Genomic DNA, 21,895 nt, shown 5'->3' with positions numbered 1-21,895 from the left:
TTTAAAAAAAATCAAACAATACTTAATTATACTTTTTTTTAAATATTTTATTAACACTGTTTTATAGCAAAATTATGAACACAAAGTTCATTCAGTTGTTAGTCTGCTAATATATAACTTTGTGATGTTTAGTGAGGCCGCTATATGTGCTGTTCCATATTGTACCGATATGGTATCAAATGTAGCACCGCGGCAGCAAGCCTTGGCTTAACCAACATTAAGGAACATACTATAATATACAGGGTGTCTCACGTAACTGGTTCGTTAGAACTTTTTAAGGTTCCACTATTCATAGTGGTTCGAAATTTTGATAGCATGGGTTGTTCTTTCTAAACTTTCAATCTAAAATATTTTCAAGATGACCACCACTTCCGGTCTACCGGAAGTAGACCACAACTTCGTTATTTTAAATGGAATGCTATAGTTTTTATTACACCTTTCAATTATACATAAAAAAATATGTTGACTTTGATAAAAGTTGTTGGTACCTAGCATTTTTTGTTTTCAAGTTATTTTGATTTTAATCTTTTTTTGGCAAATTTCACCATGCGCTTTAAAAGCCCATATCTCAGTTAACGTTCATTAAAAAAAACCTCTAAATTGGCACGATTACTCTTCAGATGTTGTCAAATAGATTGTCATTTCTTGTATCAGAGTATCTTATACAGGGTGGTCAAAAATTGAATTACCGTTTCTCCATATTCAATGGCTAGAAAGTCGAAAATTTTAAATGGAATGCCCCGTATTTTTTTACCCTATCAGAAAGGGAATTTAATTCTCTACAAATTATCTATAAACATTCCTATACCTATTTATTGTAGTTTGATATTGGGAAATTAATCAAAGCATGCACGGAATGCGGGAAAACGTTTGATTTTTTTATTAGAAGGCCATGGAATTTTGACAGTTTTTGGTCCATATTTGTGTTATTGTTGTTGTTACTTACTTTTGATCACGAGTGAAAGTCATTGTATATCATGGCAAATTATTCCAACGCCGATATTTTAAATTTGTTTTATATTCATGGCAATGGCCTCCACGATCTCCAGATTTAATACCATTGGATTTTTATTTGTGGGGTCACTTAAAAAATCAAGTGTACAATTCACCGGTCAACACACGACAAGAGTTGCGTGATAGAGTGGTGCGTGCACTACATACTATTGATGGCGACCAACTTCTACGGGCCACAATCGTAGAAGTCGAAAGAAAAGTTGAAAAATGTTTAATGGTGAATGGTCAGCATATCGAACAGTTTTAATTCTTTTATAATTTTAAGTTTTTGTTTTTTTATATGTTATTCATTCTAATTTCTGTTATTAAATTGTTGTTTTTCATTGTTACATTTATTCGTTTTTCTGTTGGTTATTTTTGATAAATAAAAGCGAGCAAGCTAAAGGTTATTCAACCATAGTTAATTGTAGAAATAATACCAATAATAATTTAAATAAATTAAACGATGAACTGTCAAAATGTCTTGGCCTGCTAACAAAAACACAAACGGGCTTTGGGACTCTATGTCTGATTTTGATTAATTTTCCAATATCAGGGAAACTACACTAAATAGGTATAGGAATGTTTATAGATAATTTGTAAAGAATTAAATTCCCTTTCTGATAGGGTAAAGAAATATGGGGTGTTCCATTTAAAATTTTCGACTTTTTCGCAATTGAATATTGAGAAACGATAATTCAATTTTTGACCAACCTGTATAAGATTTTCTGATACAACAAATGACAATCTATTTGGCAGCATCTGTAGAGTAGTCGTGCCAATGCAGAGCTTTTTTGAATGATCGTTAGCTGAGATATGGGCTTTTAAAGACCATGGCGAAATTTGTCAAAAAACACTTAAAATCAAAATAACTCGAAAACAAAAAACGCTTTTATCAAAGTCAACATATTTTTTTACGTATAATTGAAAGGTGTAATAAAAACTATAGCATTCCATTTAAAATAACGAAGTTGTGGTCTACTTCCGGTAGACCGGAAGGGGTGGCCATCTTGAAAATATTCTAGATCGAAAGTTTAGAAAGAACAACCCATGCTATCAAAATTTCGAACCACTATGAATAGTGGAACCTTAAAAAGTTCTAACGAACCAGTTACGTGAGACACCCTGTATATTATAGTATGTTCCTTAATGTTGGTTAAGCCAAGGCGCTACAATATGTGCTGTTTAATATTGTACCGATATGGTATCAAATGTAGCACCGCGGCAGCAAGTAACCTTGGCTTAACTATATATTATACTATGTTCTTTAATGTTGGTTAACTCAAGGCGCTACAATATGTGGTGTTTAATATTGTACCGATATGGTATCAAATGTAGCATTGCGGCAGCAAGCAACCTTGGCTTAACTATATGTTATAGTATGTTCTTTAATGTTGGTTAAGCCAAGGCGCTACAATATGTGCTGTTTAATATTGTGCCGATATGGTATCAAATGTAGCACCGCGGCAGCAAGCAGCAACCTTGGCTTAATTATATATTATAGTATGTTTTTAATGTTGATTAAGTCGAGGCCTTTTGCAGCCAAGGCGCTACAATATAATATGCTGTCAATGTTGTACCGATGTGATTATTAATTGTATGCGTCAGTCGCAAGCAACCTTGGCTGGATCAGGCAATATAATAAATGTTAATTAAGCTGAGCTCGCTTGAAAGCGATACAAAAATGTTTAAGAACTAGATAAGTAAAAAATCTACCAAATACTTTTGCTATAAAACAGTGTAATTATAAAAATTAAAATTGGTAAATTTATTGAAACATTTCTCCAAATTTATTTATAAATTTTATTTTTTCATCATAAACATTGCAGCTTTAAAGTCCAAGAAGAAATTAAACACTATAAAGAAAATCTTAAAACTATAATCAATCATTATGAAAAGAATGTTTAGGCTAGATAAACAACTAACCCTAATTATAGATCTCTCCTAAAATATAAATTATCAAATCTCAATCATCGTCATACTTTTGTTGGTTAAAACAATGTAAATAAAAATGTTTTGCGAAAAATAAAATGTTTTAACCCATTCATGCCTTGTGTTTTTGGAGAATAACCAAAAAGAATGTTTCTTTTTTATATGTTTGAAAAATTGTTCTGTGCATTAATGGGATAAAGCCATCCTAAGTTGTCCAATAAGAAAACTAAAAACTAAGAAAATAACAAATAACCCTCGGTTGAAGTGTATTTTATTAAAAAGAAAAGAGCAAAAACTGTAAAACATGGATTGTTCGTGTTATAAAAACATTTTTCTTTTTTTTTTATTTTAATTTTAAAATAATATAAAATTGTTAACTATTTATATGTTATATTAGTAATAAAAGTAGTGCATATTATAGTATGAGAATACGAAAAATGTTTTATTTACTTTTTTGCCTTTTATGGTCATAAATTAATTTTAGTGGCAGTAATTTTTATAAAAATCTTTTTAATTAATTATTATTATGGTCCTTTTTCATTTCCTCTACTTCTTAACGCATACTCATAAAGATTTGGTGGATAATTACAAAATTCGCAATAACCAGGTGGTCCTTGTGGTCCTGGACTTCCTCTTAATCCAGCTTTACCAGCTCTTCCCATTTCACCTCTTTCTCCAGCCCGACCAGGAAGACCAACTCCTTCAGGACCAGGTGGGCCGGGTAATCCCCTGGGACCTGGAGAACCTTCAATTCCAATACCTTCAGGTCCTTTGTCTCCTTTTTCGCCCTTTTCCCCTGGCATACCAACCATTCCTGGTGCACCAGGTAGCCCTTGTATACCAGGAAAACCACGCTCACCAGGTAAACCAACAGAACCGGGATCACCTAATCAAAACTATTCTTATTAGATAATCTTTATTTAATTAATTAAATTTACCTGGTGGACCTTGAACACCGGTAGCTCCAGGTCTCCCCGGTTTCGACCGTCCCGGTGGTCCTGGGGGACCCATAAGATTCGCTGTCAAAGCACCTAATTGTTCTCGTAAAACAGCCCCGCAAATATCACGTAATTCAGCTTCGCTAAAACTTCGACCCTAAAAGAAAAATAAGACGATTTAAATTTGCCGCAATAAAAATGCTTTCTGGGTAATTCGATTTAAACCAATCAGCATGGAGTATATCATTGTTTATCTCACTCTCGCCGCGTCTTGATAACGTGCTCGTTCTTTTAACCGACAGAAATCGGTTGACAGTTGTCTAACGAAGAAGTCGGATTTTTATATTTTAACGACTCAACCTTTTTTAAATATTTTACTCTGTGTTATACAAGAATTAACGAGATTTTAAGGTAAGATATTTATTAGATTTTTAATTAAGGGGGTGTTTATTTTAAAGTTGTTTGAAGATTCATTTAAAATTTCCGTTGACGTTCGGTTTTGTAACGGTCAAAATTTGAATTCGGTTCATATAAAAAGTGGATTTTGGGTGAAAAAGTGGATAAAACGGCGTGGTTACGTTAGTAATATCTTAATTCCATTTAAAATTATATTTTATATCTTTTAATTATTACCATTAATATTTTATCTATTAAATTTATTATTTATTTTAGGTACTATTTATGTATTTATTTAAGATTTTGCATACTCGAAGAAAAAGAAAAGAAGTTGCCCTGGTTTCAGGGGATGTTGGCTTTTTAATATAATCGGTTAGAAAATATACAGGGAGTGATTAATAATCGGCTACTTATTTGAACAGGGATGATTATGATTAAAAGATTAATGTTGATCTGTCCCAAATGATTGTTTTTTAGTACTTGTATGGTATTATTCAATGAGATATCATTTATACATATTACTTTTTAGTCATAAGGGGCACCATTATTAGTGTACAATTAAAAATATCCATTACATTAGCTGCACATCTCTCAAAACAGCTAAACCCGAATGATTCTAGTTTTAGTAGTTTTAGATCTTGTGTTAGTTTTAGAGATAGTACTAGTGCAAAATTAGAACTAACCCTAGAACTAGAAACATTCGGTTTTAGCTGCATAACTCTCAAGACGGCTAAACCCAAATGATTCTAGTATAAGTCTTATGTTAGTTTTAGTGACAGTGCTAGTGCAAAACTAGAACTAACCTTAGAACTAGAAACATTCGCTTTTAGCTGCACGTCTCTCAAGACTGCTAAACCCAAATGAATCTAGTTCTAGGTCTTGTGTTAGTTCTAGTGATAGCGCAAAACTAGAACTAACGCTAGATCTATAACTAGAATGATTCTAGGTCTTCTGTTAATTTTCAGTGACAGTGCTAATGCAAAACTCATACTAGACCTAGATCTAGAAACATTCGAGTTTAGCAGCACGTCTCTCAAGACTGCTAAACTCGAATGATTCTAGTTCTAGATCTTGTGTTAGTTCTAGTAATAGTGCAAAACTAGAACTAACACTAGACATAGAATTAGAAACATTTGGGTTTAGCCGGACGTCTTTCAAGACGGTTAAACCAGAATGAATCTAGGTCTTGTGTTAGTTCTAGTGATAGTGCTGGTGTAAAACTAGAACTAGAAATATTCTAAAACAAAACTTACTACTTCTAGGTCTAGTGTTAGTTCTAGTTTTAATTCTATAAAAATATGCAATACAGTGATATTTAATGCTTTTAGCACTGTCACTAGAACTAACATTAGAACTAGAAAGATTCAGGTTTACCCGTCTTAAGAGACGCACGGCTAAACGGAATGTTTCTAGTTCTAGTGTTAGTTTTAGTGCTAGTGTTAGTGTAATTTTATTTGTTATTCAGCACTAGATTATTGTATATTTTTATTGAGCTATAACGGACACTGCCTTCCGTCCAATTCTATGTTTGGCCATTGCTAATGATATACAAACTGCTGGTTCTGGCTCCAAAAACGCTTTAGCGCTGCTCTCTCGTGCTAGCTCATCTGTACACATCATTTATACCTGTAGTGTAATTGATGTTGAATTCCCGCTGGAAATTGAACAGCTCTGGACTAAATTAGTTGTACAAGGATTCGCATAGCTCTATGTGTTTTTTACAGACCTCCTAATTGCGATTTAAAGAAATACTCGAAAAGTCTCTTTCGTTCATGCTTCCTTTAGTTGTGGTAGGTGACTTTAAGGTTAACTTCATGATTAAGAGTCCATCTTCTGTATCTCTTCTACATTTGAGATTACAAAGATCTCGGGCACTTTTGTATCCTTTCTTGATTTGATCTTTTTATCTGGTAGTCTGCTTGCTGTTAATTGCAGTACTATTGATCTTGGCTTCTCTGACCATCTGTTGATTTTTTGTGAGCTATCATTACAAAGGTTGGTGATTGTATCTAAGATTATAAGATTCCGCAATTTACGAGGTATTGTCATGGATGAGTTTAACAGGGACTTAGATATTATCAACTGGGAGGCAGTGTATGACCTCTCTTCTATTGATGACAATGTTAATTATTTTAACGAAATTATGATTTCCTTGTTTGATGTCCATGCACCCATCGTTATTAGAACTCGAAAGAGGAACTTTTTGCCGTGGATTATTGCCAACATAAAGAAATCCTGCACATTTTTAGTATTATAAGCAGTAATTTTGTTACCGGTGCTATTCATCGTGAGAAAATAGCTTTTATTGAACGGAGCTGTATGATGGAAGGTTTTAGTTTGATGTGGAAAATTTAATTTTGTTAGGTCTAACATCACTGATTTACCTCTCCACCTGGCTGACCCTGATAGTGTCAATTTCTTTTTTTCTAAATCTGTTGCTGATGTTGTTATTAAGCCTGACTCGGATTTATTGATTTTCTATCAAACCAATCAATTAAATCCTGACTCTATTCCTTTTACATTCAAGGAAGTGTCCATGGATTTTATTAAGCGGTATCTGCTTTTGTTTAAGTCTACTAGTGTTGGTTTGGATGATATTTCTCTAGATATGGTTAGGTTGTGTTGTCCTCGTATTTTGAATGTTCTGTGTCATATTTTCAACTTTTGTCTAATAATGTCAGTTTATCCTAAGACATGGAAATGGTGACTCCTGTTCCTCACACGAAACCAGTTAAAGAGTGTTTGATATTTTGAATGCGTGCTTTTTCTTTGTTTAACAGTTATCTATTTGATAGAACGCAGGCGGTTAAGGTGAAGTCACAGTATTCTGATTCTTTTGAATTGGTTGCTGGTGTTCCGTAGGGATTTATCCTTGGTCCTATCTTATTTACAATCTATATCAGCAATTTATTCTCAAAGTTAAAGTATTGTTCTCATCATCTGTATGCTGATGATTCCAAATTGTATCTAGATTTCCTGCCTGGTGAGCGATCGGAAGCTTGTGATAAAGTAACGGAGGATTTAAATCACTTAAGTATGGAAATTAAGAGACATGCTCTTTTGGTGAACCTTGACAAGACTCAATGTATTTTATTTACTAAAAAGGGTAGTTTATTTGTCAGCTTGCGTTTGGTGAGCATATTAATTTATTATGTAGGCGTTTAGATGTTTTTATCGCATGGTTTGAAACGACTCCTTTGTGATTCTCTTGTATTGTCTCACTTTAATTATTGTGATATTGTATTTGGTTCATGTTTATCCCGGGAGAGTTTAAGGTTGTGGTTCAGGTTGTGCAGAATTCTTGTCTTCGTTTTATATAATATAATCTTCGAAGAGCTGATCATGCATCGCAAGTTTTGTTGTCTAGTGACTGGCTGAATATGCGACAGAGGGTTGTGGTGCACTACTTGTCTTTTATCTGCGCTAGACTACAACTAGATCTAACGCTAGACCTAGAACTAGAAAGATTCGGGTTTAACAGCACATCTCTCAAGACGGCTAAACCCGAATGATTCTAGTTCTAGGTCTTGTGCTAGTTCTATTAATAGTGCTAGTGCAAAACTAGAACTAACACTAGACCTAGAAAATATCGGGTTTAAACCCGAATATTCATAACTTGAATCTCCGGCACAGATTTTGTCTAAATATTCCGTCGCATAGGTCCTCAAAATTGAAGTGTTCATTTTCGTACCAGGTTGCCCGTTTTTGGAATTTGATTCCCGGTTCTGCGAGGTGTGCCGGCTAGGTTCGTGCGTTCAAACTTGTATATTTGGTAATTGATTGTTATTTTATTGTTTAGGTATTCTGTATTTTATTTGGATCAAAAAAATATTATTGTCTGCCAACCCCAGAGTGACCTGAGACCCAGATCAGAGAAACTCTGTTATTTGTTATGTACTACCTATGTCAGGAATAGAATTCGAAACGGCGGAAATAAGTTCAAATTATCTCTCTTTTCTCTTTCTCCGTTTTGGAACATAGTCCAGAACTTTTTTGACCATATATCTGTTCTCATTCACATGATCAAACCAGTTTGGTCTCTATTATCGTCGCTGTAGTGTAGAGTTTATTTGTGCATTTAAAATATATTTTCTAACCGATTTAATAAACAGCCAGCATAATTAATTTTTTTTTCTTTGTTACAATTGCAATTTTAATCGTAATATTTTAAAAAGTAGTTTTATTTATTTATTTTTTAAATTCTAGATGTCTGATAGAGGACAACAACGCCTTAAGGGACCTTTTAAGGAACCAGAACGGAAAGTGCCAATAAAAGTAAGTTATGATCTTAATATTAACTAAATATTAATGATTTTTTTTAAATAAAAAATTAGGTTTCTACAAAGACTTCAAGCCAAGAAAATATAAGCGCATTAACACGTGTAAAATCAGCTATGGAACCATCTCGGTGTTTAATTAAAGCTCGCCGTCCTTTGAATGATGTTGGTAATGATAGGCAGGTTTTGGGTAATCAAGTATTGAAGAAAACCAACGATGCGCAACAAATAAAAAGCAATCAAATTGTTACAACGAAAATAACATCATCTACAGTTAACACTAGAGTTTTGGTGGAGAAAAGAACTCAGGTTGGCGTTCGACAAAAAGTTACTACATCATCAGCTACAACAAAAACGATTACCTCAACAACGGCAGTTCCAAGAATTCAAACTTTCAATCGACCTCAACTTCAATCACAGAAAACTGTTGATGTATTGCAAGAAGTTAGAAAAAATGAGTTGGAGAAAAAATCTGAGGCCCCAATTTTTGTTTCAAATTTTGATACATCTGATGATCCTCAAATGGTTTCGGTATACATCAACGATATTTTTGCGAACTTAAGAGAATTGGAATTAAGACGAAAAGATTTGGTTAAAGGGGAATTTCTAAATGGACATCGCACAAAACCGAAAATAAGACAAGTTTTGATTGACTGGCTAGTTGATGTTCACAGTGATTTTAAATTAGCATTAGAAACGCTTCACTTAACTGTTTCAATAATTGATGAATACTTAGAGAAGCATAAAGAAGTTGGAAAAGAAACTTTACAATTAGTTGGTGTTTCAGCTTTATTTATTGCAGCAAAGTATGAAGATATTTATCCCCCAGATTGTTCCGACTTAGGTTGTATCTGCGATAACGCTTTTTCAAAAAGCGAAATTATAAAAATGGAACAAGATATTTTAAAAACGCTTAATTTTAATTTGACGCGAACATATTCGATTCAATTTCTTCGACGATTTAATCAAGTTTGCGAAGCAACCGAAGAACAGCATTCAATGGGAAAATATTTATTGGAATTAGCGTTACTCAGTTATGAAACTTGCCATATTCGACCATCATTAATCGCCGCCGCCGTTTGTTGTATTTCTAAAAGTATTGAGAATCGATTGAAAAGTGCTCGTCAAGCATGGACGCCGGTTTTAATTCATTTTGCGTGTTATAAATACGAAGATATAGAAGAAACCATCCTTAAAATTGCCGACATATTGCAAAAAAATATTGACACTTCCCAACAATCGATTAAAACAAAGTACTCTTCATCAAAATTTAATAAAGTCAGCGTTCACCCAAATATGAATCCCAACTTTATTAGGAGTTTAATTGGTAGTAATGAGACTTTCTTAAATTAAATTATTATAAAATGTTTTTTATACATTTAATATCATTTTATAATTTATGATTAGCGTAATATTTTTTATTTAGGTATTATTATTTTTATGTAGTAAAACTTGTATATTATAAACTGTATGACAACGTGTTTGTATGTATTTTGAGTTATTTAGCGTCGTTTCGTATCGATCATATTTTAAGCTACATATTTTTCGTATTTCAAGCTCAAAATGTGTTGTATCGTTTTTTGATTTAAGTTTTCGTGGCGATTAGATTTGTTTAACTGAATTTATAGGAAAGATGATTAAATAAAGATATTTTTCAAATAAAATATCTTAATAATATAAAGTTAACATAAAGAAAAACGACACTAAACTTACTTCTGGCCCTGGAAGTCCTGGTAGCCCGGGTTGTCCATTTTGACCTTGTGGACCTGGTAAACCCGGTGGTCCTTCTTTTCCTGGTATTCCTGGGGGTCCCGCTGGTCCTTGTTGACCTCTTTCTCCAGCAGCACCTCTTTCACCGGGCTAAAAATGAAAAATTAAAATTTTTTTGTTACAGATGTTATTATTTTTACCATTCCCGGAATTCCTGGAAATCCCCTTGCTCCACTAATACCGGGATGCGGTTGTAATTGGTCAATAATAAGATTTGTTGGTATTTCTGCAGGTGGTCCTGGTTCACCTGGAGGACCTTGATCTCCTGGTCTACCATCTAAACCTGGTAATCCTTTCGAGCCTGGAATTCCAGGTTCACCCTAAAAAATCAAGTAATTAACAGTAAATTAATTTGAATTAAGTTTTATTTTCTTACTGGTTCACCTGGAATTCCTATTCCAGTGCCGGGAAGCCCAGGTTCGCCCTAAAATATTTCTGTTAAAAATTTGTTTATAACGCAAAATTATTTGTAACCTTTTCTCCTTTTTCTCCAGGAAATCCTTGCTCACCTTTATCACCAGAAATACCTGGAGGTCCTGGATATCCCGGTTCTCCTCTAGGTCCGATTGGTCCTGGTAAACCTGATAAACCAGGGAGACCCTAAAATAGTAATGTATGTAACAAGGTAAAAAAATCGTAAGTATTTTTGAAATTTTCACTAAAAACATATAGTTTTCTTTAAAATGACATTTTAATTCGAATTATGATCAAATTTGAAATTAACAGACCAACAACAAATAACTTTTTAGCTGTTTATTGCTATTATTCTTATGCCTTTTCTTATGATGATGGTGACTGAATATGGTAAAAAAATTTTATCACGATTTTCTCATGATATGGAGTTCTAAATGTCTTCAATTCTGTTGCTATTGATGAATGTCAAGTCATTCATATTACATTAAGGCGTTATTACTTTATTCATTATTTTGTATTTAGCACATTAAAAGCTACAAGAATTCGTCGTTGGTTCGATACAATTTTTAGTGTAAATTTCAGAAAAAAAAAACATTTTTGTTGAAGTTACATCTGTTCCGTTATATCCTGGTGGTCCTCTTGGACAAACAACTTGGCATTCTTGTTTAGTAACATTTGAGGGAATCTAAAACACAAAAACATAACAAAACAAACAAAATTTGTAAAAAAATCTTTTTTGTACTAAAGAAGGAGTTGATGATATTTCCTTGCAACGCTCCCTTTCTGGTTTGGTGGGATCGCATTGAATCATCATCCATTGCAAATCAATCTAAATACAAATTAAAAACATAAATCAAAACTCTTAAAAGTGAGAAATAGGAGTACTTACAGGTCTTGATTGATTTGAATTTACCATTTTGGCTATAGATATTATTCCATTAGCATCAATATAACCTCTTGGTTGTAAATTTTTAAGCCCAATTCTTTTACAATCAACAAATAAGCTGACGCGATCGGGAAATACACCGAAATGGATTTTGTGCCAATTTCTATCAAAGATCTAAGAGATAAATTAAATAAGAAATTTTTCTTCTTATACAGTATGCTCCATAATATACAGTACTGGTTTTCGCGCATCACTCGTGCTCAAGCCTTTGTGTCTCCGTGTTGTTGCATCACCATGATGTATTGTTAGTTTGGAAGTGACAATGATTCTCGCAACGGAGGAAAAATTGTTAGAGTATTATTTTCACTCGTACAGAAATGGTTATCAAGGCGGACCAAGTTTAAAGTTAGTGGCGGAACAATATCGTGAACACTTCAAGGCGGCACTTTAATATAGCGGCACCAAGCAACACAGTTATGCTATCTACCGTTGAAAATTTTCGTTGTAGGGTAGTGTATTGTATCAACGGAAGGGAAGGTCTGGTGGGCTAGTAACTGTGTCTATAAATGAAAATCATGGACGTGTCTTCAATCAGGTGTTGCAATCACTACGACGAACATCCCTAAAATTAAACATCAGCAATACTGGCAGAAGACATACTAGCAATAGAAGACTATTTATATATAGATTATATATAGAAGACTACAGCAGAAAGGATTGTTTGTGCAGGCGGCAGTACCACCAAGAATTTATGGACTACTGAAGATTCATAAACCAGACGTCCCCCTCCGCCTTATCGTCAATGCCATCAACTACCCAACATATCAGTTGGCCAAATATCTTGCAAAGATTCTGTCTCCTTTTACAGGGAACACGGAATCATATGTCAGGGTTCTACACATTTTGTGGAATCACTAAAAGGTATAAAGCTAGATGCTGAGGATATTTTGGTAAGTTTCGATGTTGAGTCTCTTTTTACCAGGGTACCAGTTAAGGATACTGTGGATGGCCTCCGCCAGAAGCTCATTCCCGAGGGGCAGCCATGAGATCTTCATTATCGCCACTTATAGCTAATTACTACATGGAATTATTCGAAGAAGACGCTTTGAAGAAGACCCAGTGGAAACCAAAGCTATGGCTCCCATATGTGAATGACACGTTTGTTATATGGCAACATGGCAAAAAACGGCTCCAAGAGTTCTTGGATCATTTGAACGCTCAACATCCGATGATTAAGTTTACCATGGAAACAGAAACTGCCAAAAAACTACCTTTCCTAGATGTGTTGGTCACCAGGACGACTAATGGAGATATGGAACTTGATGTATATCAGAAGAAGACCCATACCAACAGGTATCTGCAGGCATCATCACATCATACATCATCCCCAACAGAAGAGGTCCGTGATCCATACTTTATTTCAACGAGTTGCGAGAATATGTGAAGGAGATAACTTGAAGAAGGAACAACACTTTCTACGAGGCGTGCTGCAGAAGAACGGATACATTTCGAGTGACATCAAGATGACGCGGTAAGTACAAAACCACTTGGATTTATCTGTCTTCCCTATGTTTCAGGTGTGACGGAATGAATTGCTAGGCATCTCAAGAAAAACGACATCGTGGTGCGATACGGGACACTCCCGATAGCCAAGGAGAAACAAACTCCATTAAAAGGAGCAGGAGTCTACCGACTATCGTGTAGTTGTGGGAAGGTTTACGTTAGCCAAACTGGATGCAACGTCGAGTGCCGCATCTAAGAGTATGAAAGGGATGTTAGGTTGAAGAAGATCCAGCAGTCGGCGGTTGCGGAACATTGCCATGCAGAGGGACATCGAATAGACTTCGAACAAACAAAGGTACTGGCTAGGGACAACAGATATTACCAAAGACTGACAAGAGAAGCCATAGACATCCATCGACATAGAAATAATGTCAACAGAGAAGATGGCTGGGTGCTTAGGAAAACATGGAAGATGGTGGGACGCGACGCAATTAGTTGATAATTAGCTTGTAATTAGCGTTAATTAATTATTAATCAGTTTTCCGACTTTTATATTCGTCACATCGAACGATTTTCTGAAGAAGGTTGCAACATGGCATCCGAAACGTCAAACCTTTTCTTAAAAGACGCACGGCAAAACCTGAAAGTTTCTAGTGTTAGTTCTAATTTTAGTTCAATTAACACCGGCGGTGAAAGCCTTCGTACTTATAATAGAAGACTACATCCTGATTACTGCTTGCAGAAAACTAGACACTGCAACCAGAAGTCTAAATACTATTGGTGGACGATATACTATTGATAGAACATGAGACACTGTTCTCAAAATACTTCTTACTGCTTGTAGAAGATTTCCTAGTGCTTGCAGTAAACTAGACACTGCGAGCAAGCAACTAGATACTACTGTCAGAATACATACTATCAATAGTTGACTAGATGCTGATTACAAGAGACTTCCTGCTGCTTGTACAACACTAGACCCAAGTAAAAGACTAAATACCACTGGCAGAGGACATACCATCACTAGAATATTGGAAAAAGACTTGTTACTGCTTACAATCGACTAAACACTGCTTATAAAACATTAGATATTGCTATTAAAGGGTTAAGTACTGCTTGAAGAACCAGATATTGCTGGTAAATGGCATACAGTTAATGAAAGACTACATATTGCCGACAGAAAACTACCATCTGGTCCCAGAAAAGTAGATAAGGTTGTGAAAAGAGTAGATTATGCCATAAGTTAGCTTAAGACACAACTGTCTTAAGGTAGCACTGCAGACAGTCGACGTAATTAATAGAAGATTAGCCCTGCTTATAGGAGATTAGATACATTTTAGAAGACTGGATACCACCAGTAAAGGAATAGATTAGATAATAGAAGTCTAAATTCTGCCTATAAAACATTAGATGCTGTTATTAGAACACTAGATTTTGATATTACAAGACAAGATACTCTCAACGGAAGAACAGAAAATTATAAATAAAATATGACCTCGTTGCAAAAGATAAGATACTGCTTGTCAGAAGGCTAGATACAGCTAATGTAGAAAACTAGATACAAGCAAAGGACTAAATAATACTGGCAGAGGACATACCATCAATAGAATGCTGGATGATGCTGGAAAAAGACTTTTGTTCAATCCTAACTTCGAAATTGTCAGTTTGTAACTTAAGCCGTGTGTCCACTACCAAGTTTTCTTGCGGAAGTTGCTTCCAGAAGTGAGTTCCAGAAGTTTTTGTCCTGTAAACACGACAAAAACATGCGTGTTTACACGACAAAAACTTCTGGAAGTCACTTCTGGAAGCAACTTCCGCAAGAAAACTTGGTGTCCACTACCAAGCACGGCTTTAGATACGTGCGTTGAAAGTTGTTATTTGCATCACTCTGCTGACTTTCATAGAAACGAGTGATTGAAATTTTTTTTCAACCACTGTTAGCTAAATATAAAACCTTTAGCCCCACTTTTACCATCCTCCTGATAAACTATCTAGAGGATAGTTGCCATGGTTACAGCGGTTTTAAGCGCTCTCATTGGCTAAGAACTGGATTTATCTATCGGATAAATTTATCAGGAGGTGGTAAAAGTGGGCCTTAAAGGAACAACTCTTTGTTTAAACGTAACGGATGTTAACTAAAAAACGGTGGACAACACACGTGGAAAGTTAATTAAGTATTTCAGTTGTATAAATTATTTATTTTAATGAATTTATTAATTTTATGCATAATGATGGCAATTAACAATTTGACACAAATGGTTGTTTACATATATCAATTAAGAGCATGACAATGTCAAAAACTGCTGTCATTGCCGACATGTCGACATGAAATTACTCAGGAATTATCGAATTTTAAGACGGGTTTTCTCTAAATAGTAGGTATTGAACGAAACGTTATACAGCACACGTGGGAAACTAATATTTTCCACTAACTTGTATGTCTTTCTGAACATATGCGTTAATGAAAAATCATAGTTTCCTCACTTGTACTGTAATATACTATTTATTGCTTACACTCATCGTACCGAATACAGGTGAACGATTGACGGAGCAAGTTAAGCGTGTAAGGATTGAATTGTTCACGAGTTTTCCGACGAAAGTCAAATTCACTTGGACGACTTTATCAATCGCCAAAGAATGCGCTTTCTTGTTTTCGAGAGGCCAGACTGTGGCTATGCTCCAAAAAACCTTTCAAGAACGAATCATTTTTAGAAGCGCAATGGAGAACATTTAAAGTATCATCCTTAATAACTAAATATTTTTCCAGTATTGTATATTTAGGTACATACTGTATTTATTGATAACATAAAAATTAAAACAAAAATTTCGATCCTGCCAGGATTCGAACCTGGAATCTTCTGATCCGTAGTCAGACGCGTTATCCGTTGCGCCACAGGACCCGTTGCTTTTAAATCGCCCTCAGGCGAAAATCTCACCCATACTTTTAAATAATTTATTACCTTAACATCGTCAAAAATTATCGTTTGAAGTTCCCCCATATTATTAGGAATTGAAAAATCGATCGTTTCCTTTTTAGGATTCATCGTAATCTGTAAATTTGGTTTATTTTCTAAATCGGTTATTCGAAGTAAATTCCATGAACTTTTCGTTAATTTCCGCAACCGGAAAGTACTAATAAATGAAAATTGATCGGGAAGACCCTGCGGGAAAATTCGGCTAAAAATATATTTAAAAAATTAATATTTAAAACGTTCATGTTGTCTTGGTCAATTTAAATATCTGCCCGGCTAGCTCAGTCGGTAGAGCATGAGACTCTTAATCTCAGGGTCGTGGGTTCGAGCCCCACGTTGGGCGAATTTTTTTTTTTTAATTTTACCTTGTTGGAAAATTTATATTCACATATTTATCCAATCGATAAGCAGTTTGTAACTTATGAGATCCATTAACAATTTTTATTCCAGGAAAACTAACATTCGATTCGAATTGTCGAATAAAATCGAAATTTTGTAAATCGTCATCACCAACTTTAAATCCATCGCAGGGAAGCGGTTTATCATTTCCATCTAAATATAGGTAACACAAATACTTATTAAATTATTATTCAATTAAATGGTTAAGTAAACACATTTTTGAGCAACGTTAAAATCATTAATGTCTTAATAAATTCGTGACGACCTCAGAATGTGTTGCATTAATGAAGATACTACAGTAACACACATTTCTGTTAGGTCAATTAAGTTAAGATGTAGAAGGATAAAAACTGGGTAAAATTATGTGTGCGAGTGTGTGTACGCACTTAAATGTTTTGACCCAGCAGTCAGTGACACATAAGTTATACAAATCAATGCAATTGTAAAACGACGGCAAGAAATGAGACATTTTAATAGAAACCGATCGTAAATTTTGAATTGTCGTGTTTATTTTTAGATATTACATTTATTAAGATATACAGGATGTTTTAATAGTAGTGTAGCAAACAAAAATTGAATTTTAATGAATACGCTTACTGAACTTTACAGTTTATTGTAAAAATCTTGGGAGTTTTAGAAGGAAGTATTTGGATTATTGAGATTCAAAACGTTGTTACTATTTGAAATATGTTTATGAGACAAGATAGTGCTGATAGAAGATTAATAACCACAACAAAAGACGTTGACTAATTTCTTTTAGGGAAAGACATTCTCAATGAGAAACTAGATACTGCAAATGGATGGCTAAATACTGCTCATAGAAGTGAGAAGACTAGATATTACTAGCAAAAGACTAGATTCTGATTAGAAATGACTTTTTACTGCTTGCAGAACACGTCCTACTGCTTCCAGAAAACTAGACACTGCAAGCAGAAGGCTGAATACTATTGGTAGAAGATATACTATTAATAGAACACGAGATCCTGTCCTCAAAAGGCTTCTTATTTTCTGTAGAAGAGTTTCTTCTGCTTGCAGAAAACTAGACTTTACAAGCGACAGACTATATACATACTACTAGCAGAATAAATGCAGGATAAGCACAAAAGCAAAGTAAAAGCTGCAGAAATGAGGTATCGGGTGGTACAAGACCCGTATAGATAATAAGAGGTTCCCAAAAAGATGATGATAAACACCCAGAAAGAAGTAGCTGTCAGTAGCAAGAACAAAACATACATAACGTTGGCAGAAGACTAGATACTGCTTCTAAAAAACTAAATACTGCTTTCTGAAAACTAGATACTGCTCTAGAAGATTAAATACTGCTTTCTGAAGACTAGATACTGCCGACAGGTCTAAATACAGCATCTGGAACACTAAATACTGCTTTCTAAAGACTAAAATTGCTTTGTGGAGACTAAATACTGCTTTCTGAAGACTAGATACTGCCGACAGGTCTAAATACAGCATCTAGAACACTAAATACTGCTTTCTAAAGACTAAAATTGTTTTATGGAGACTAAATACTGTTTTCTGAAGACTAGATACTGCTAATAGGTCTAAATACTGCAAAAGAAAGATAAAATATTTTGGAGAAAACATACATAACTTTGGCAGAAGACTAGGTACTGCTTCTAGAAGACTAAATACTGCTTTCTGAAGACTAGATACTTCCGACAGGTCTAAATACAGCGTCTGGAACACTAAACACTGCCTTCTAAAGACTAAAATTGCTTTGTGGAGACTAAATACTGCTTTCTGAAGACTAGATACTGCTGACAGGTCTAAGTACTGTAAAAGAAAGATAAGATATTGTTGGAGAAAACATACATAACTTTGGCAGAAGACTAGATACTGCTTCTAGAAGACTAAATACTGCTTTCTGAAGACTAAATACTGCCGAAAGGTCTAAATACAGCGTCTGGAACACTAAATACTGCTTTCTAAAGACTAAAATTTCCTTGTGGAGACTAAATACTGCTTACTGAAGACTAGCTACTGCTAATAGGTCTAAATGCTGCAAAAGAAAGATAAAATATTTTGGAGAAAACATACATAACTTTGGCAGAAGACTAGGTACTGCTTCTAGAAGACTAAGTACTGCTTTCTGAAGACTAGATACTTCCGACAGGTCTAAATACAGCGTCTGGAACACTAAACACTGCCTTCTAAAGACTAAAATTGCTTTGTGGAGACTAAATACTGTTTTCTGAAGACTATATACTGCTAACAGGTCTAAATACTGCAAAAGAAAGATAAAATATTTTGGAGAAAACATACATAACTTTGGCAGAAGACTAGATACTGCTTCTAGAAGACTAAATACTGCTTTCTGAAGGCTAGATACTGCCGACAGGTCTAAATACAGCGTCTGGAACACTAAATACTGCTTTCTAAAGACTCAAATTGCTTTGTGGAGACTAAATACTGTTTTCTGAAGACTAGATACTGCTAATAGGTCTAAATACTGCAAAAGAAAGATAAAATATTTTGGAGAAAACATACATAACTTTGGCAGAAGACTATGTACTGCTTCTAGAAGACTAAATACTCCTTTCTGAAGACTAGATACTTCCGACAGGTCTAAATACAGCGTCTGGAACACTAAATACTGCTTTCTAAAGACTCAAATTGCTTTGTGGAGACTAAATACTGTTTTCTGAAGACTAGATACTGCTAATAGGTCTAAATACTGCAAAAGAAAGATAAAATATTTTGGAGAAAACATACATAACTTTGGCAGAAGACTATGTACTGCTTCTAGAAGACTAAATACTGCTTTCTGAAGACTAGATACTTCCAACAGGTCTAAATACAGCGTCTGGAACACTAAATACTGCTTTCTAAAGACTCAAATTGCTTTGTGGAGACTAAATACTGTTTTCTGAAGACTAGCTACTGCTAATAGGTCTAAATACTGCAAAAGAAAGATAAAATATTTTGGAGAAAACATACATAACTTTGGCAAAAGACTAGGTACTGCTTCTAGAAGACTAGATACTGCTTTCTGAAGACTAGATACTTCCGACAGGTCTAAATACAGCGTCTGGAACACTCAACACTGCCTTCTAAAGACTAAAATTGCTTTGTGGAGACTAAATACTGTTTTCTGAAGACTAGATACTGCTAACAGGTCTAAATACTGCAAAAGAAAGATAAAATATTTTGGAGAAAACATACATAACTTTGGTAGAAGACTAGATACTGCTCCTAGAAGACTAAATACTGCTTTCTGAAGACTAGATACTTCCGACAGGTCTAAATACAGCGTCTGGACACTAAATACTGCTTTGCAAAGACTAAAATTGCTTTGTGGAGACTAAATACTGCTTTCTGAAGACTAGCTACTGCTAAATACTGCAAAAGAAAGATAAGATATTGTTGGAGTAAACATTAAAAAGGCGTCTGGGTGCAGTGCACCCCTTGCACCCCCCGGTAGCGCCGCCTCTGCAGAAGATATAGTATCAATAGAACACTAAATCCTACCTATAAACAACTTATTGCTGCTTGTAGAAGATTTCCTACTGCTTGCAGAAAACTAGGCATTGCGAGCAAAAGAGTAGATACTACTGTCAGAAGACATACTATCAATAGTTGACTAGATCCTGATTACAAAAGACTTCCTGCTGCTTGTACAACACTAGACCCAAGTAAAAAACTACTGGCAGAGGACATACAATCACTAGAATGCTGGAAAAAGACTTGTTACTGCTTACAATCGACTAGACACTGCTTATAAAACATTAAATATTGCTATTAAAGGGTTAAGTACTGCTTGAAGGACTAGATATTGCTGGTAAATACCATACAGTTAATAAAAGACAAGATCCAGCTTGTAAAAGACTACATACTGGTGACAGAAAAGTAGATAATGTTGTGAAAAGATTTGATTATGCTATTAGCTAGCTTAAGACACAACTGTCTTAAGGTAGCACTGCTAGTAGTCAACAAAATGTAATCAATAGAAGATTAGCCTTGCTTATATGAGATTAGATACATTTTAGAAGACTGGATACCACCAGTAAAGGAATAGATTAGGTGTTAATAATAGAAGTCTACATTCTGCCTATAAAACATTAGACGCTCTTAATAGAAGGCTGAATTTTGATAATAAAAGACAAGATACGACACAGCTTGCCAGAAGGCTAGATACAGCTAATGGAAGAAGAATTACTGATTGCAGTAACTTAGTAATTACGACAACTAACTCTAGCTGCTTTAAATGCTAACGAAATGCTTAGCGTATATCTCATAGTAAGTAAGTTGTTGACTCCTCCCAGTAGATATTATTTTACCAGATTTATTTATGATTAACGAATGAGAAGATATTTATTGTAAAGCCAAATTTTCATGTATAACAATAAAATTTTATTTAAATTTTATCTTCACAGAGTATTTATAGTCAATTTTGTACTTTCATTTGATACACTTCTTTTAAAACTCCTTTAATAGTTTATATCTTTTTTATACTTACTTGTGTTAACGCTTTTTAATAGAAAAGTAAGCAGGATCCATAAAAAACAATTTAAAAATCTAAAAAAAAAATTATTTTTTATTTATTTAACCATCATGTTTGAATTAGTATTAAGGTGTTGAAACAAGTAGTAATATTATCTAAGTAATGCATAAAACAAATTTATTTTTTTTATAGTTGTTTGATTATCTCTTCGAGCAAATATGTGTACAAAAAAAATAACGTAATAAGAGAGAAAAGTTTAGAAACACGTTTAAAAATAAAATTAAAATAGATTCAATTAGAATCAATCGTCAGTTTAACTCATTTTCGCATCTGGGCAAAAAATATGTTGATAAAATGTTATAAGCACGTGTAAAAGACATTTAAAAGATAACGAATTTTAAGGGAGCAATGAATTGATTTTAATAAATGGGTCAACGATCAATTTAATTAATTAAAAAAAATCTGTAAGGTCAAGGAATCATTTTAAAATATTATAAATTTAAAAAAAAACATTTGTTATTTCTTTCTTACCTTTCGAATTTATTTAAATAAATCATTTTAAAACTAAATTTTCACTTTTTATATAAAAACATCTTCCTTAAACCACAAAGTATTTTTTTTTTCGTTTTTGTTACAACAAATTTACGTTTAAATCATTAGATGGTCAAAACAAGACTGAAAAACGTTTTAACCGGTTGCATTCGAAATCTCGTCGTTAGACGAACCGTATCAAACATTACAACAGAGGTAGAGGAGCCAGCATTATAAAGAGGAGTAGGAGGAGTTTGTGTAGATGGAAAGATGCGGATTCAGATGATTAAGAGATTAGAAAAAAAAAAGTATTAAGCTTCTATGATATTTTTAGATAGATCGTAACAATGTTTAAGAATATGAAGTAACAGAACTAACAATAACTGGAGACTCATTGTCTGCATTCTAGTTTGTAATTAGTCATATTAACA

At 34.1% G+C, this 21,895-nt stretch overlaps 2 protein-coding genes and 2 non-coding genes across 4 annotated transcripts; 2 read left to right on the top strand and 2 right to left on the bottom strand.

The window, feature by feature from the left end:
- Window positions 1-3,340: 3,340 nt before the first annotated feature.
- On the bottom strand, window positions 3,341-21,610 carry LOC111429529 (collagen alpha-1(IX) chain-like). Its single transcript, XM_071198082.1, is given in 12 exon segments — window positions 3,341-3,811; window positions 3,864-4,020; window positions 10,250-10,396; window positions 10,447-10,626; window positions 10,683-10,730; window positions 10,781-10,906; window positions 11,331-11,549; window positions 11,610-11,780; window positions 16,067-16,283; window positions 16,444-16,630; window positions 20,949-21,007; window positions 21,465-21,610. Coding segments are annotated over 12 exon segments (1,899 nt in total). The 5' UTR covers window positions 21,491-21,610; the 3' UTR covers window positions 3,341-3,449.
- Window positions 4,182-10,017, top strand: LOC111429531 (G2/mitotic-specific cyclin-B2-like). Its single transcript, XM_023065473.2, has 3 exons — window positions 4,182-4,274; window positions 8,466-8,534; window positions 8,594-10,017. The coding sequence occupies exons 2-3, from the start codon at window positions 8,466-8,468 to the stop codon at window positions 9,887-9,889; spliced, it is 1,365 nt and encodes a 454-aa protein (XP_022921241.2). The 5' UTR covers window positions 4,182-4,274; the 3' UTR covers window positions 9,890-10,017.
- Window positions 15,934-16,006, bottom strand: TRNAR-ACG (transfer RNA arginine (anticodon ACG)). The gene has a single exon. It is a non-coding gene; the product is annotated as a tRNA-Arg (tRNA).
- Window positions 16,349-16,421, top strand: TRNAK-CUU (transfer RNA lysine (anticodon CUU)). Its single transcript has one exon. It is a non-coding gene; the product is annotated as a tRNA-Lys (tRNA).
- Window positions 21,611-21,895: the final 285 nt, after the last annotated feature.

The sequence above is a fragment of the Onthophagus taurus genome, chromosome 7, assembly GCF_036711975.1.
Source record: "Onthophagus taurus isolate NC chromosome 7, IU_Otau_3.0, whole genome shotgun sequence".
Lineage (NCBI taxonomy): Eukaryota > Metazoa > Arthropoda > Insecta > Coleoptera > Scarabaeidae > Onthophagus > Onthophagus taurus.
This window is presented reverse-complemented; position numbering and strand designations above follow the sequence as displayed.

What these genes read in the sequence shown, in the direction of transcription:
- LOC111429531 (XM_023065473.2), top strand. Translation starts at nt 8,466, where the DNA reads ATGTCTGATAGAGGACAACAACGCCTTAAGGGACCTTTTAAGGAACCA. An exon ending in AACGGAAAGTGCCAATAAAA is followed by an intron (nt 8,535 to 8,593) that starts GTAAGTTATGAT and finishes ATAAAAAATTAG; the next exon opens with GTTTCTACAAAGACTTCAAG.